The 15,898-nt window shown below is 36.2% G+C and overlaps 2 protein-coding genes across 3 annotated transcripts in view; one reads left to right on the top strand and one right to left on the bottom strand.

The window, feature by feature from the left end:
- Positions 1-9,127, bottom strand: part of LOC135071710 (U4/U6 small nuclear ribonucleoprotein Prp31) — a 36,057-nt gene extending 26,930 nt beyond the window's left edge. The window contains exons 1-7 of the mRNA XM_063965492.1: positions 8,830-9,127; positions 8,535-8,670; positions 7,920-8,124; positions 7,636-7,778; positions 7,222-7,406; positions 6,734-6,874; positions 6,193-6,342 (exon numbers count right to left, since the gene is read on the bottom strand). Of these exons, the coding sequence (XP_063821562.1) occupies positions 6,193-6,342; positions 6,734-6,874; positions 7,222-7,406; positions 7,636-7,778; positions 7,920-8,124; positions 8,535-8,670; positions 8,830-9,030 (1,161 nt within the window). The 5' untranslated portion in view covers positions 9,031-9,127. The remainder of the gene's footprint in view (positions 1-6,192; positions 6,343-6,733; positions 6,875-7,221; positions 7,407-7,635; positions 7,779-7,919; positions 8,125-8,534; positions 8,671-8,829) is intronic.
- Positions 9,128-12,812: 3,685 nt separating this feature from the next.
- On the top strand, positions 12,813-15,879 carry LOC135071716 (probable nuclear transport factor 2). Of its 2 annotated transcripts, XM_063965497.1 has the most exons (5): positions 12,813-13,047; positions 13,540-13,611; positions 13,718-13,816; positions 13,903-14,045; positions 15,380-15,470. In XM_063965497.1, exons 1-4 carry the CDS (start codon positions 12,940-12,942, stop codon positions 14,011-14,013), a joined length of 390 nt encoding a protein of 129 aa, XP_063821567.1. In that variant the 5' UTR covers positions 12,813-12,939; the 3' UTR covers positions 14,014-14,045; positions 15,380-15,470. The 2 variants fall into 2 exon arrangements, with proteins under 2 accessions (XP_063821567.1, XP_063821566.1); XM_063965496.1 differs by lacking the exon at positions 13,903-14,045 and having other exon boundaries at positions 12,814-13,047; positions 15,380-15,879.
- The last annotated feature ends 19 nt before the right edge of the window (positions 15,880-15,898 follow it).

Genomic DNA, 15,898 nt, shown 5'->3' with positions numbered 1-15,898 from the left:
TAAAATTTAATTAAAATCAAACTTTAAACAAAATCAAAATTTAATTAAAATTTAAATTCAATCCAAACCAAAATTAAAAAGAAAGAAATCGGAAAGTTTAGTACTTGCACACAAACTTTAGATAGGTACTGCTCATAAAAACCTATCAGTTTTCTGAGAGCGACAACTGATAATAATTTAATTGAATCAATAATATTGTTGAACTACACCATCAAGAATAAACCGAGTGTAATAACAATGTTCATAATTTTGAGAATACTCATGCATTTTCATTTTTACATTGCTTCTATGCAAATTCGTTATAACAACTAGAATTTAACGACCCTAAATAGTTACGATAGCTTGGGTCCTACATGAATCCAGTTATCATGATTTTTTTTATTAAACAAAATCACCAACATTAATTTTGAAATGCATCCTTGGTTTTCTCAAATCTCTTTTTATTTTTACCTAAATACGAATTATACCATAGTCATTGTTTATTTATTCAATGTTTGGATTGGAACAGACTTGAAAATATGGCATAACTAATTAGAAACAATCTGATAGCACTAGAAATGTTCTAAAATAGCATCTTTTCGGTGCATAATACCAGAAATTCAGTAATTTGATTATTATCAAATTAAGTGAAGTCAACTTTATTGCGAGTAATTTGTTAAAAAGTTGCAGTCAGAAACAAGTGTAAAATCGTAGCTAGTAAAAAAATATCGAAAATGTTTATGGTTAAGTAGGTAGGTAGGTACTTAACGATTGAATTCCTCCAGATGAGACCCCAAAACTCAAGTACTTCACTTAAGATTCTTTTTAAACGATCCCTTTTTTATTGATTTTTGGTTTCAAAGCTTTAGTGTTTCAAACAAGGTCTCCTTACAAAAAATCCCTTGTTCGATGGATTCCATAAGAAGTATGACATCAGTATGTCAGCATAATTATTATAAAATGGAATGTAGTTATTTACATTTCCTAGAGATTTGTAAAAATACAGAAAGTGAACTTCTCAAAGGATTGGAAACTGTATTGCGATTTTCATTAAAGTCATAATAGCCAATATACAGGCAAACAGTAGGTACACGTTTAGTAATGACGTCTAATGTGACACCAAAATATTTCATACGCTGCCCATATTTTTTTTGCATAAGGTGTTAAAATGCATCACGAAAAATATTCGCTAGATGACAGTACTATTAGCGTATTACTTTTGCGTTGACACTAAAACATGACTTTCCTTGTACCTAACAGTATAAAAAATCAAATGTAAGGCGTACTGAATTTATACGTGCACTGTGACTAATTCAGCAAATCAATCTTAACACCCTCAGATCATAGAAGGTCTGAGTTAACACCTAACATCTGTGGATGCTACTGTCCACGAAAGTGTTAAATCCGTCTTATCTTTTCATCATTAGTGTGGCAAACAACAAATGTATAGCTAGATAGATGAACAATTTCCTTATTTAAACTAGCAATAAAACAACAGTGGTGGTTGTTCACCCTTTAAGCATTAGGAGAGCGCCTCTTCAGGAGACACATGAGTCACAATTCTATTTGAGATTATCGAATTTGTGATACACGTTTTATGATGATAAAACACAAATTTTATTCATTCACCGCTCCACCACACCAGCGCTTTTAGATTGGGTCCTTAAATTCAGGTAATTGCACAACAATAAGTAATAGAACCAAAAATTTGGAAGGCGGAAAAGTAATCCTTTTAATAGTTTATAACTTTCAGTGGTAGTACCACAGAATACTAATAATATAGAAGGAAAGTTCTCGAGTGGCGACCACGGGCTGGAAAACGTAGCGTGGGCAGGCCTCCTACTACTAGGTGGACCGACGATCTGGTAAGGGTCGCGGGAAGAGCCTGGATGCGGGCAGCGCAGGACCGTTCATTGTGGAAAACCTTGGGGGAGGCCTTTGTCCAGCAGTGGACGTCATTTGGCTGAAACGACGACCACAGAATAATAATAAGTACTACGTACAGAAGTTTTTCTTCGCGAAGGTATTCAAAAAAATGTATGCTCAATGTCATCAACAATATGGTGTAATTTAGCTTGTCTTAAGAGTCGAGCACCGTTTTGTTGACATACGTCAGTGATCGGTACTGTCTTGATGCCATAGGGCTGACTGCTACAAGAAGCTACTGTGTCGCCATCTAGCGCACCACACTTGCATTCACTGCTCTTCGCGGCAACGCGCAGATACATGCGGCCGCCAGTTATATAGTGTAAGAGCTAGCACCTAAATATTTTATAACACACATAACTGTGACAATTTATTTCACGTGGGCGAAGCCAAAAAGCTAGTAAGAAATAAAAATTCAATTCAGTAGGTATTTCAAACCAAATTTTATTACATAAACAAACATTATACTAATTTCATTATGGGCCCTTAGTATGTGAAAACTGCAATTGACGATATTTCGCACTGTTTTCAATATTATGTATTACAGAACGTATGTGTGATGGGATGATATTTTCGAAAACACGATTAGAAAAAATTTTTCTCGAAAAAAAAACATTTACCTCTGGATTTTTTTATAAAAGTTTAATATGACCGTGTTTTACAATAAAATTCCTATAAAATCACAAAGGTATCATGTTTGCCTCTTTGATTTCCTGGCTGTTTTAGATTTCAAAAACCTAAATATATTAATTTATTAACTTTCTGATAAAAATGTGAATGGCTCTTACGATGTCCCCCCCTTAAATCAAAATGTCTTTATTTGGTCTATATGCCCATCATCACTACGTAATAATTATAAAAAAAAGTCGCTTTCCTGTCTGTCTGTCCCTATGTATGCTTAGATATTTAAAACTATGCAACAGATTTTGATACGGTATTTAGGGTTCCGTAGCCAAATGGCAAAAACGGAACCCTTATAGATTTGTCATACAGTCTGTCTGAACATAGAACGTTTTTGTGCACTTTTTAAAATGAGTTAACCAAGTATTTGGCTATTAGACTTGCACACGTCCGTCCGTTTTTTGTAGGATTAATATAATTAAGTAACATTTATTTTTTGCATTCGGCTCTTGGTCTAACCCAAACGAAACACGAACAACTAATGAACTAACAATGAACAAAGTAGATAAATTAGTAATATGTAAATAATGAATTTGTTTTACGAGCTGTCCCGGCGTACCCGCAAATTAATATAAAGTTGTTTAAGTGATTTATAAAATCGCAATATTAATTTTTGAAAGTAGGGTCATTGTGCTGGTTTTCTATCTAACTTCGGTTTTCGTCCATTTCACTGAGCTGCCATAAACACATGCGTAAAATTTGAATACAAAGTATTGTATTCACAGAAGGCAGTAGCCATCCCGCGCTAGTTTTGTTGCCTAAGCAACAGTTCTACCTAAATGAAAATGTAATTTAAAAAGTAGTGAGTTCCAAAAAATTACGTAAATGCGCGGCCATACACCGGTCACCGGTACATTGCAGAAATCATCGCGCTAGAAAAAAAACGTGCTGACAGGAAAAGTTTTTGGCACGTATGTCTAATTGATAGCATTATAAACACAATTTTAAGTGTTTATTAAACTTCTTCATACAAAATTAAATCTTAGATGACTAAGGGTCATTTTTTTAAAGCAAAGCTCAGGTCATAATGCAGGCAAATCAACTCGGAAAGGGATCAACAACGTATCGCCTTTTGTGGCATGGAGGTAATAGTGGAGAGGAAATATAGATCTATACAAAAATTCGACAAATTAATGACAAACAGCTGTTTATCTCTTTCTAACTTACCCCTGGTGATGTATAAAAAAAAGAAATAGATAATGTTTGGTCAGTACTCATTCTGGCAACATTTTCATGTGACGTCACTAACTACCTGACTTGTGCCGAGTAGGTACCTACATACAAGATTTAAGAAAACAACATATTTATAGGCAATCAGCTGACAACTACACGCACACACACACACACACAAATACCTGTCAGCTGATTGCCTATATTGCGGCCATGTTGTTTTCTTAAATCGTGTATGTATTTATAATGCGTGTAAATGTGTGCGTAATGTACCGAGTACGTTTATTTTAAAGTTACGCCAAGTCCATGAGACATTGATATACGTCAGTGTTTTGCGAGCTGTCATTGCCCTTCGCGCACTGTCATCGGCGAGGCAAGGCGTTTACGTTACGGTGCGGATTGTGTGTGCGTTGCAGTATGGACTTTAGTTGACTGCCTTTATGAGCACTCGAACGACATAAAATAATATGATACATTTATGTAAGGGTATTTTAAGATCACAAAGTTGGCAACTCCGATAGTTGGACGAAAACCAGCGCAAAGTCCCTATCCTGTTTGACACCTATAATAATTGACAATAGCTGGCTCGGCGAACTTCGGCAAACTAATGTGTGACGTGAAGTGCCAAATCGCGGAAAATGTCGGAAGAAATACATGAATTTGCATGAATTATCATGAATAACAATAACCACTTATTTACCTCTCAGTGTCTTCAGGCAACTTAAAAAAAGTACATTGTGTGTTTTTATTATTATTTAGGCAGTTAAATACTGCACAGTATTTTTTACACAGTATTTTTTTATTTTTTTCCATAATACAAGAGTACGCGTGCGTGTGTCAATGCTCGCTCGTATCTCGTATGTGACGCCTTGTCGAATCGCCTCCTGTAGGTGGGCTATCGTGCGTGTTTTGTTTTCGATGTGAACTCGCGGAGATGAACAGGCCTGGTAGTACCAAGTATTACTGGTAGGATTATCATTATTTCTTTAAATAAGTCAAATTAAATGATCTGTATGGCCGATCCAAGAAGATTCAGTTTACTGAAAATATCAACTTTCAATTTTACCATTACTTAGAATACTTGTCTATTCTAAAGTAGGATTTTTTTTATTAATCAATTTTATCCATCATGTAATTTTGACACAGTAATCAGTATACATTTTATTTAAATTTTCATAGTATATCTGTTTCATTAACTTTAGCACGATCAGATGGTGTGCCTACTTCACACAAATTAATCATTCGTTATTTTTTTAACATCTTTCGAGTTTACAACAGCTGGTGCAACTCGAGCAAAGTCAGGCAAAAAATGGTAATAATTATTTTATTATTGCCTAACCACGTATCGTGTCAAAGCCATATTATTGAGTTACAATCTAAATCTTACGAACCGTCTCAATGTACGAAAAATTACGATCAATAAATAATAAGTTACCACCACATAGTACCTATTTTCAGCAATCACACGAAAATCACAAAACAACGTATCAAATCAACAATCGATCACATAAGTATCAAAACAGACTTGAGACTACACATGCAAGTGACCACATACGTTATGTGTCATCCAGAAATTGTATTAAAACAACATTTTCTCTATTCAAAGAAAAAGCAGTCTCAAAGTCAAAATAAAAATGGAACGACTGACCGTATGCAGCAATCTCCACCACCGTGCAGGCCCGGTGATGCTACTCAGCTCCTGATGATCATACTTTACCAGAAGCTGTCTTCACCTGGACACGCGGACAGTCCACGCCATTTCGCACTCGCGACGCGGAATCCCACTTCTGATGTCGGAGCGTCGGGCTCTCGGACGTTACCAGAAGGGTCTCTCATTGAATTCATACTATCTACCTATGTGGGCGTATAGGGAACACGTGCGAGTGGATACTAACACTAATTATAATCACTGATTATAAACAACTAACTTTACTATAGACTAGAATGTAAAGACTGGTTCGCAATTTAATCAATATTGTCCACAGTTAAATTTAACAGAAAGATCAAAGTTACTGAATTACTTTAACAAAGCTAGAGACGCCTAGACTTAATAGATTGGGAGCGATTGACGAATTTGTGAACCACGCCCAGTCACCACCACGTCCAAAACCCGAATGTGCAATGACTCTAACACTGAGTCCCAAAATCTCTACGTTCCAGGGCTCTGTACCTGAAGTTTTTGTAAAGCTATTAATCCATCAATACTGCACTTGAACGGGTCCACAACTACGTCAGGCAACATGGAGATTTATGTCACCTTCGTTCCCAGGCGCGCACTTAACTCTGGCATAAGAGCTTTGGCGCTGCTTAAAATTCCATAGCAATAAACTAGCTAACACATTGAAAGTGTTGTGAGAACTATAACATTAAGTTATTTAATTTATTGCGCCCCGCGCGCCGACATATAAATATGTTGGTGTTCAACGTTACACTCACGTCAGCGAAGTTCAGTCTATTCGCGTTCTTCCTGAACTCGGTCATGGCGTATCGCTCCTTCATCTTGCGCACGCGCTTCCCGCCTCGCTTCTTGCGGCTTTGCTCGATTGGCTTCGGTAGGGGCTTGACGAATTTCACTGGCGGAGGCTCCTGTGAGGATAAAAGATTTTAGGATTAAGAGTGTGTGCTGTCTCGATGGATCGACGGCTGATGTCAATGAGCCTCTGATGAGTCATTAACCCAACATTGGTTCTATGATCATTGTGAATCGCAAAAGAAATGTTATTGGAAGTGACTATTTTTCTAAAAAAAATTGGTGGAACTTGAACCAACCTTTCACTTGCCTGCTAACTGCTGAGTATCCTGGCTTATGTACTCTAGATAGCATAAAATTCACTTATTTCGATAGCTTAAATGTCTCTTAACTCAATAACTATCACTACATGCGAACACGCACACCAATGTAGGTATGGGCGACGCATGGCGAAACTGCAATGCGTGTTTACTTGCGTCTTAACTAATAATAACAATGACAAATGACCTGCAACTTGTCCAGTTTCTTCTCAATGCCCTCTCGCAGTTGCCGGCCGATGCGTCCGTCTGTCGAGTCGTGGCACGCATCCACCCGAGCAGCGAGAGTCAACTTGGTGGACACCAGCTTGGCGGCTTTGTAACGCAGTTCCTAAAACAGTTTGGGAGTTATTTGTTGCTTTTACATTGTGTGGATCATCGTTTACTTTTTGGGGCCTTTACATTGTGTGCGATTATGCACGCACGTAATTTATACATCATGCATGTCACAGCATCAATAGACAATGGTGACTAAGTTTCTTCAGACACTTCTTATCACTAGCCGATATTTAGACCTGAAATAGTGGTAGGCGGCGCCCGCGCCTGTTTTAGCGGAGGTCCTTAGAATTCTCAACTTAAAACTTTTTTTATTGATAATTGTCTAAATCTAAAACACACAATTTTATTTATTCACGGATACTATTTCAAGCAGGGTACATAATAATTCATGATACTTACTGGTGGAGTGTCCTGTACAATTTGAGAAAAGTAAATAAAACCAGTGTGGGGCAGGGAAGCCGCTTGTGAGAACCCAGACAGTGTCTTCTTCTGCTGGCCAAGAGGCAACACATTGCATGCTGGCATTTTGGACAGCTTTGAAAGTCCACCAGCCACACCAAGGATTTTTGCAGCAGTTGAAGCCCCTGTTATAAAGGAAAAAAGAAATGAAGTTTAGATAAATTAGGTTTAGTAGTTACATTTCTTAACCAAGGATTGTGATACAGTGACTTTTTGATGCTTTAATTTTTCACAGATTTTTGAGTGTATAGAGTCAAATTGAGAAAATGTAACAATCATTTTGTTAATTTTTGAATAAAGGTCATTATGCTTACTTTATACAATATTTTTCTCAATATCAACAAAAATACTTACCAACAATAGCAGTTATATTTGGTGCAATAAATGTCATTCTGCTTTCAACATATTCATAGATTTTCGACTTGAAATGATTCAGCTCTGCTGCCATGTCACATGCCTCATATATTTCAGCTAATTCGTGTTCTGTTAACAGTTTTCTGAAACAAAATTAAATAACTTAAACTATTCTTTCTCATGTGTACAAAGAGGGTTAAATGGAAGGACTACAGAAACTAATGCAGAAATGTAATATTCATTTAGTTCTTCACCCAGATAATTTGGAAATAGAATTTACTTACCCTTGAGTAGTTGATGCGGTAACTGACACAATCATAATAGTAGCTTGTGTCAAGAAGCTCTGTAATATCTCATTGTTTTTAGCCTTGTCCAAGTCATTGCCAAGTTCTTTCACAGTCCGGATGTACTCAAGTGGAGTGACGATAAGAGAATCAAGCTCCGGGAATCTCTTCTGATATTTGTCTCGAACGAATCTGTGGATAATAGCTGGAAAGTGATAATTAAAGTATATGTTTACAACTTACCTATCTGCTTGAATCTCAAACTCATTGAAAAAACTATTGCAGATAAATGACCCTTGCTATAAAACTTCTATCAAATATTAGGAAAACTACTGAAACATATTATTAGATCCCTTTCAACCAGTGACTAAAGTGATATTATGTGATAAGGAATTTATGCTATGATCTGAAGCTTCCATGTTGTGGTCCATTATTTTAAGTTTATTACTTCAAATTTTTATACAGAGGGGTATCTCAGCTATCTTTTAGACAACAATAGTTCGTAGTCTATAAGTCAATTGAGATAAGTGTTATCTTCTGCATTATTAAAACAGCCCTAACACTTATTAGTTTAAAACTAGAGTTGATTTACTGAAAACAAGATCAGAAACTTACCAATTTCTCCATCGACTTCAGCAGCAATGTTGTTGGCTTCAACAATAAGTTGGTACTCAGGGTCTGACTCCATGAGTCCAGTAACTTCAATTTTCTTTCTGTTATTTCCAACATTTTGTTCCACTTCAATCATCACCTGTAAAATATGTTTCAAAATAAACTAAGTGTGTAGTGTAGTTGAAAAGGTTCTCAGTGTTTTATAAGCTATACAATTTTCATCACAAAATGCAATACTTTGCGATAGAGATTGAAGACTAAACATAACCTACAAATATAATTTTTCTACTTTACTTACCCGCTTCAATCGCTCAGAATCCCTTAATTTCGCTAGCTCTCGAATAGAAACGTTCTTAATTTCTTCTTCTTTGGGAATTACAGGGAATGGAACCGCAAAATCATTGGCTACATCATTCGATGTTTTACTTTCAATCGCAGCTTCAAGCTCACCATCATCGTTTTCCTCTAAATCAGCCAACAGTTCGTCGGCAAGAGACATTGTTTTGTGTAACTATTTCTACCACGCGTAATAATTTGATAAAAAATCCAGTAATTTCATCAACAAAGATCACAGAGATGGACACAAGAGAAAGAAGTTGAAAGAACACAAAAAAATTGGGGGCCTGACAGCAGTGACAAGTGACAACCATAGAGAAAAGTAATATGGTGACAACAATCAATCAATCAAACGAACAAGAATCTTGTTGCATGCGAATATTTTAGAAAGAGTTATCTAGTCGCAGTGACCACAAATATCACAATATGATTTTTGTCTAAAAACTGGTAACTCTAGATAAAAATACTTCATCAATTTGGCAATGAATGGCATGGCAACATTCATTTTTGTATAGTGTTTTCCGTTGAGTGACAATTAGTTCAATCGATGCAAATAATAATATCGATGTATTTGAATAGTTCACTTGTATTTGAAAGAATGCTACGACACATTTTACAGAAGAATTGGAAAAATCATGAGCTTAGTCAACCATACCAGTCTAATCCATTTTCAACGTCAGAAAATGCTCTGCGAACTCCCACTGGGCCACTGGTCAATGGGGACAGCTAGTGGGTTATGTCACATATGTATGTAGGACAGAGCCCCGATTACGGTAATTTTTAACGTCAACAATCCAGACACGCTTCTCGATTCTGCGATACGATTGGTCGTTCAACAGCGTACGTCAGCTGTTTTGACCAATCGTATTGCAGAATCAGAAACGCGTCTGGATTGTAGACGTTAAAAGTTACCGTAATCGGGGCTCAGGACTCTCCCCGCCTACGCACTAGGTGGGGCCTACCTTACCTACCTACTAAAATCTGACGGTGTCCACCGGGGCCCAATGAAACAGAGCCGCGAGTTATTATTGTCCTAACTTGGACATTCGTCCCACGGGGGGGCGCGAAATTTTTGTATGGTCGAAAGGGGGCGCATCTCAAATAAGTTTGCGAACCAATGCCCTAGGCTATTGTTTTTATAGAATGGGCCCAGCCAAACATGCCCTACATCGCGGCCCAGGAAAATGTCACGACTACCCCCGGGCCCACTCAATTGTGGGTTACGGGTTGCCCGACAGGCTTGGCGAGACTCGGCAGCCGAGTTGTAGAACGCCCAGGAGTATGCCGAAGGAATTAACGAAATAAGCTAAAGTCCGAAAGACTCGGGAACCAGTTGAAGACTGAGATTATTTAGCTATTTTCTTCTTTAGTAAATGTCAGCTGTTTGGTGTAGTGGTTTAGAACGGACTACTACTACTATGCTGAGAGGCCCCGGGTTCGATTCCCGGTCGGGCAGAAATTGAAATGATGAATTTTAATTTCTGTGATGGGTCTGAGACTTGAGTGTTACTATGTATATGTTTATATCCGTTGTTTAGTACCCATAAGTACAAGCTTTGCTTAGTTTGGAACTAGAGGCGCAGTGTAAAATGTCCAAGGATGTTTATTATTATTATTTATTTATTTATTTATTTATTTATTTATAATCTGCTTGAAGGCTCACAGAAAGTCCAATACGCCAACAAGTTATACAATACAGATAATGGAGAGAACATGCGCTGGCACTGTATATTTTTAAGATTATCCGAGGAAAGGTATGCGATGCGGACATTCTGGCGTGGGTCGCGCTGCGAGCCCCGGACCGGTACGTGTGGCGGCGGCGCCGCCCGGCGCTGCTGGCGGTGCGCGCGGGAGGACTAACCTGAGCCCCGATTACGGTAATTTTTAACGTCAACAATCCAGACACGCTTCTCGATTCTGCGATACGATTTGTCGTTCAACAGCGTACGTCAGCTGTTTTGACCAATCGTATTGCAGAATCAGAAACGCGTCTGGATTGTAGACGTTAAAAGTTACCGTAATCGGGGCTCTGCTCAATAAAGCGCCGTTGACGCACGCCATTTCCACTCTCAATCTAATTTCGGATAAAATTGTTTTTTTTTGTACTCTGAGTGAATTTACAAAGGCATCATTATTTGTTATTTATGTTATGTGTAAGTTTGTATGTAGGTGTTACTAGTTGTGTATTTGACGTGGTGTATGTTGATGTGTTGTCTTCGCTGTCGCAGTGGGATGTCCTGTGATGACAGTGAAGGGTATTTCGCCGAAACACTAAATTTTCTGTGTCCAGGCAGGCGAACACATGTTTTTTTATATCTATCTGTATAAAACTATTTTTATGGGAAAGTTTATCAAAAGTTTTATTTCTTTTTGCTATTACAATAGCAGAAACTACAAATAATACCGTAGAAAAACTTAATCAAAAGTCGTTTTTCTAATTTCCTTGTTATGTCCATTACTGTTGTTTGCCAAAATGAAGGCTCATTATAACAAATTGAAGAGTAATTTAATTCTAATAGCACTCTCTTTACATTTGAGAAACGTTTGGCTATCGGAAAATAAAAACTTTAAATGTCAAATACTTATAGGAAGAAAATAAAGTGAAGTTAAGTTCTTGTCCAGGTCCAAAGTATAATTTCCCTGGGTCTTCGTTTCGACCATTGTTATAACGAAACGAAAAAACTTAGAATGTAATGCACTGCACCACTACACTCGGCCATTTCGTCCCAAGAGGCCATTGAGGCAGGACAGTACGTCGTTGATCAGTTTCGCGACAAATCGCATAAATAGGTCCCTCCTTGGGTTTTTGTTTACTAAAAAGTCAATTTCTTTGGACGGTTTTTTGCAACTAAACAATGGATTAATTTTATTGTTTATTTACACAAATGTAGTGTCTGTGGGGGTAAACCCATGATTTAAATAGTAAATGCATAGGGTAAATAGGTTTTTGTCTGTGGCGTCTTTTAGGCATAAATCTAATTTCTTTGGTCCTAATTTCCTTGTTTTCCGTGGCATAAAATGACCTAGGAAATTATAAAAGACCATTAATAATTCGGCGTAAAGTCAAATTCTGAGTATTTCTTTATTGGAATAAGTTTAAAATTTACATTTTAAGAAATAGGTATCAGAATAGATATAGAAAAACTTGTTTTTGACTTTTAACTCAATCTACTGCAGTCTATTATTACTAGTCTAATCTTCCTTAGTTGTGTAAAAAGGTCGTAATGATATAATATTCATTGGCATGTTTGCTTGCGAAAGTACACAAAAATAGGTCGAACAAAAAAAAAGCAAACCACAGAAGAAAACTTAGAGAAAAAAATATTTATAATAATTTCCTTGGCTACCATAAATTTATGACCTCATAACTTTGTTTCCAAAACGAATTATGACACCCCTTCTAGATATATTAGCTTAGTTTTTACTACTTAATGCAATGGGAATCTAAAAATAGTTAAAAACAAAAATAAAATTCGTGCCAAGGAAATTAGGCAAAATTGACCATTTTTGGCGAAATACCCTGAAGTGTTGTTGTTGTGAATAAATAAATAATAAAATAAATAAATAATTTATAATATCAATGTAAATAATAATTTATGTAAAATTGACAAACAATTAAAACGATAAAATTAAATAAAAGTAATTTATTAATGCAGTTTGAGTTGGGGAACAAAAGCATGTCTTCAACAAAATTGCCTACAAAAAATGTTAAATGTTGAGATGTTTTGCTAGGCTTTATTCAACTTAATAAATGAGCTACATTTCTGTTATTTTAAGATCAAGATATTTTCCACAAAGATGTCACTTGTATCATTCTTAAAGTACCATAGACAATTTGCAACAGAGGAGGTTCATATCACACGCGTGGTGAGTTTTTAAATCAATAGCTCTTATATCGATCTGATTCGATTATTTGATAGCTAGTTTCCTTGCTGTCATTTTTATAACGCACAACACTAGCTTGCCATTATTCACCGTGAATGGTTTTACAGGGGCCCGAAAAGGCCAAATTATTTTGTATTATCAGTGTTTTCTGGTCATTTTAGTGATATTTCAGACTTTAATTGTCTAAATGGCGCTTAATCCCCAGTACGATGCTATCGGGAAGGGTTTTGTTCAACAATATTACACATTGTTCGACGATCCGGCACAACGAGCAACACTCGCTAATATGTATAATGTGAGTGCTTTATAGTTTTTAAGTGGTTTTGGAGAACATGGGGGCCCGTAAAACTCGACCACTGTAAATTCCTTTTGACTACCGTTATATATTTTATAGGTTAGCTTTTCACTTTCCCCCCCTTTACAAAATGTTGACCATTTCCCATCATCCATGGGCTTATGGGCCATTCATTGTCACCACATGTCTATTTCATACCTCTAGGTGCAATTCAAATGCAGGTACTTGTAAGAGTATCATATTTGGTCACATCCAGTCACATTATTAATCCTTGTAAACAATGTTTTTTTTAATCTATTGTAGGTTGTTACTTTGCACCAAGCCTTAAGTTGTAGAGACTAGAGATGCAACTACCCTTAAAGTGCATTATGTATGTGTATTGTGCAGAAATTCCCATGTTACTAGTCTAGTCTACATGTTCATATTTTATTTATCTATCCATTCATCTATAACAATAGCATGCTTCAATGAAACATAATTTGCTTATTCCAGGTCGAAACATCATTTATGACTTTCGAAGGAGTTCAAATCCAGGGTGCTGTTAAAATTATGGAAAAATTAAATGTAAGTCTATGCAATAGCTTAAAATTCAGCAGTGACAAACTGCTGACTCAACTTTGCAATTATATGATGCAATTCATCTGTATGAATCTGATAAATCTTGTTTCAGAGCTTGACATTTCAAAAAATTGGTAGACTAATAACATCAGTCGACTCACAACCAATGTTCGATGGTGGAGTTCTAATAAATGTTCTTGGAAGATTGCAGGTATGTTTTTTACTCTTCCTCATAAATTCGATAAACATTTGAGCAAATTTTACTTGATTAATTATTTATTGTTACATTTGTAACAGACGGACGATGATCAACCACACGCATACCTCCAAACGTTTGTGTTGAAGCCAATAGGGAACTCATTCTATGTAGAACACGACATATTCAGGCTGGCACTTCATGACGTTTAAGAGTTATTTTATCTACTATCTACAAAGACAGAGTAAGAAAGCATTAGACATGTGTACACTTATGCACTGTAAATAATCGAGCTTTCACTTTGGGTTGCTAATATCCCTTTATTTTTGTTGGGTTTAGCATCTAATCCTTAGTTGAGAATGATTTGATAAAGCAAATAGACTTAGAATGACTGTTTTTTTGTTGACTAGGAAGAAAAGTTATTAGACAACCCTTTCCTTCAAGTTTTTACAGATATTTTCTGTTCTTTTTACCCCTACACATTTCTTTAACTCAATTTCTCTATGTATTCAGGTTATGACTAATACCTTAACTTCTAATCTTACTAAACAGGCACTAGTTCATGTTGATACATGACCTCTGTTCACTGCATGAGCAAATGAATATGTTAAACTGATATAGAAAGAAAAGTTTGTGTTTTCATAAAACCAAACAAAGTGATAAGATAAGAACGCTATTGACCTGTTCATTGTCTTAAATTATTATTGTTTGCATTAAGAAAATATATAAAATTAGTTTATCCAAGTGCATGATAGTTAGATATCCCTTTCAATGTGTTAACTGGAAATTGTATTATAGCTTTTCTGTATTCTTTTTCTTTGCCAGAATGATATTATGTGTTAACTGAAGTGCCAATAGTGCTTGCAAACTGAAAATATAACTTGTAATGATAATAATCTACATTCATATACCAATTAATGTTAATAAACTTAATAACATTATCAAGTGGAAAGAACAATATTACTCATTTAAAAAAAAATGAACAATTTGATGTATGAATGTAATATAGGGAAAAACAATAGTCAATGACATACCCTGTTTTGATGATACAACAAAGCATTGCCAATGTCAGCCGAGTGATACAAAAGTTACATATTGCAACATAGCTTGTGACATTTGTAAGAGACGCACTTATCACACAGGTCTTTTGAACATACTATGCCGATCTTGTATAAGTCTTCACATCAGCCGATGGTAAATAATAATAAGCGTCACACAGCTGCGTAAACTCATTGATCACCTTTGTTGTTCTTTACACTTATTTCAAATCAGCCGGACTAAGATGCGCGCCGTGATATACTGTTATCGATGATTTTAGACGTCGAAATCGTCGCATAAAATCGATAAAAGTCGCGATTGCCGTTTTTCTCGGCGCGCATCTTAGGCATACAGTAACAGCCGGGCTAGTATGCGCGCCGTGATATTATACTTTATCGACGTCAAAATGTATAGGCAAAATCGATAAAATGGCGTGATAACCGCTTATCACGGCGCGCATCCTAGGCCTAGGCCTACTGATTGCAATAAAATTAATGTTTTCACGAATGTATACTTAAATTAACTTATTTGTATTTCCAGTGCGACGATGACCCTCCACACCCGTACATGCAGACCTTCGTCCTGAAGCCGCTCGCAGACACATTCTTTGTTCAGCACGACATATTCCGCCTCGGTATCCATGATTCAGCTTAAATCCCAAGTAAATTAACTTCGAGACAATCGAACAAGATCATAATAATTGCTACCGCAGTCAGTTAACATACTGTATCACGTTTTGGTTATCTAGGTATAAGTTATCAATGCAATCTATTGTCTATTTGAAAATTCAAAAATAAATTAATATTAAGGAGCCTGGCACAACGAGGATAGATTAGCAGTCATGATAAGTTTTGCTAGATTAATTTTGAAATGAAATAATCTTTAATAATTACCTGTTAACGAACTAATATGTTGTGCTAGGGATCCAAATATTGGCATCGTGTTTGGCTTAGTCAAGTATGGAAGGCTTTAGTCAAGTAACAGCAGACTTTTCAGTTACATGTATACATTTTATAAATAAATACATATAATTTTTTAAATACTTGTTTTGTCACTGAC

Source organism: Ostrinia nubilalis, chromosome 5 (assembly GCF_963855985.1).
Source record: "Ostrinia nubilalis chromosome 5, ilOstNubi1.1, whole genome shotgun sequence".
Taxonomy (NCBI): domain Eukaryota; kingdom Metazoa; phylum Arthropoda; class Insecta; order Lepidoptera; family Crambidae; genus Ostrinia; species Ostrinia nubilalis.
The sequence above is the reverse complement of the archived record's forward strand: the minus strand, read 5'-3'. Positions and strand labels throughout refer to the sequence as shown.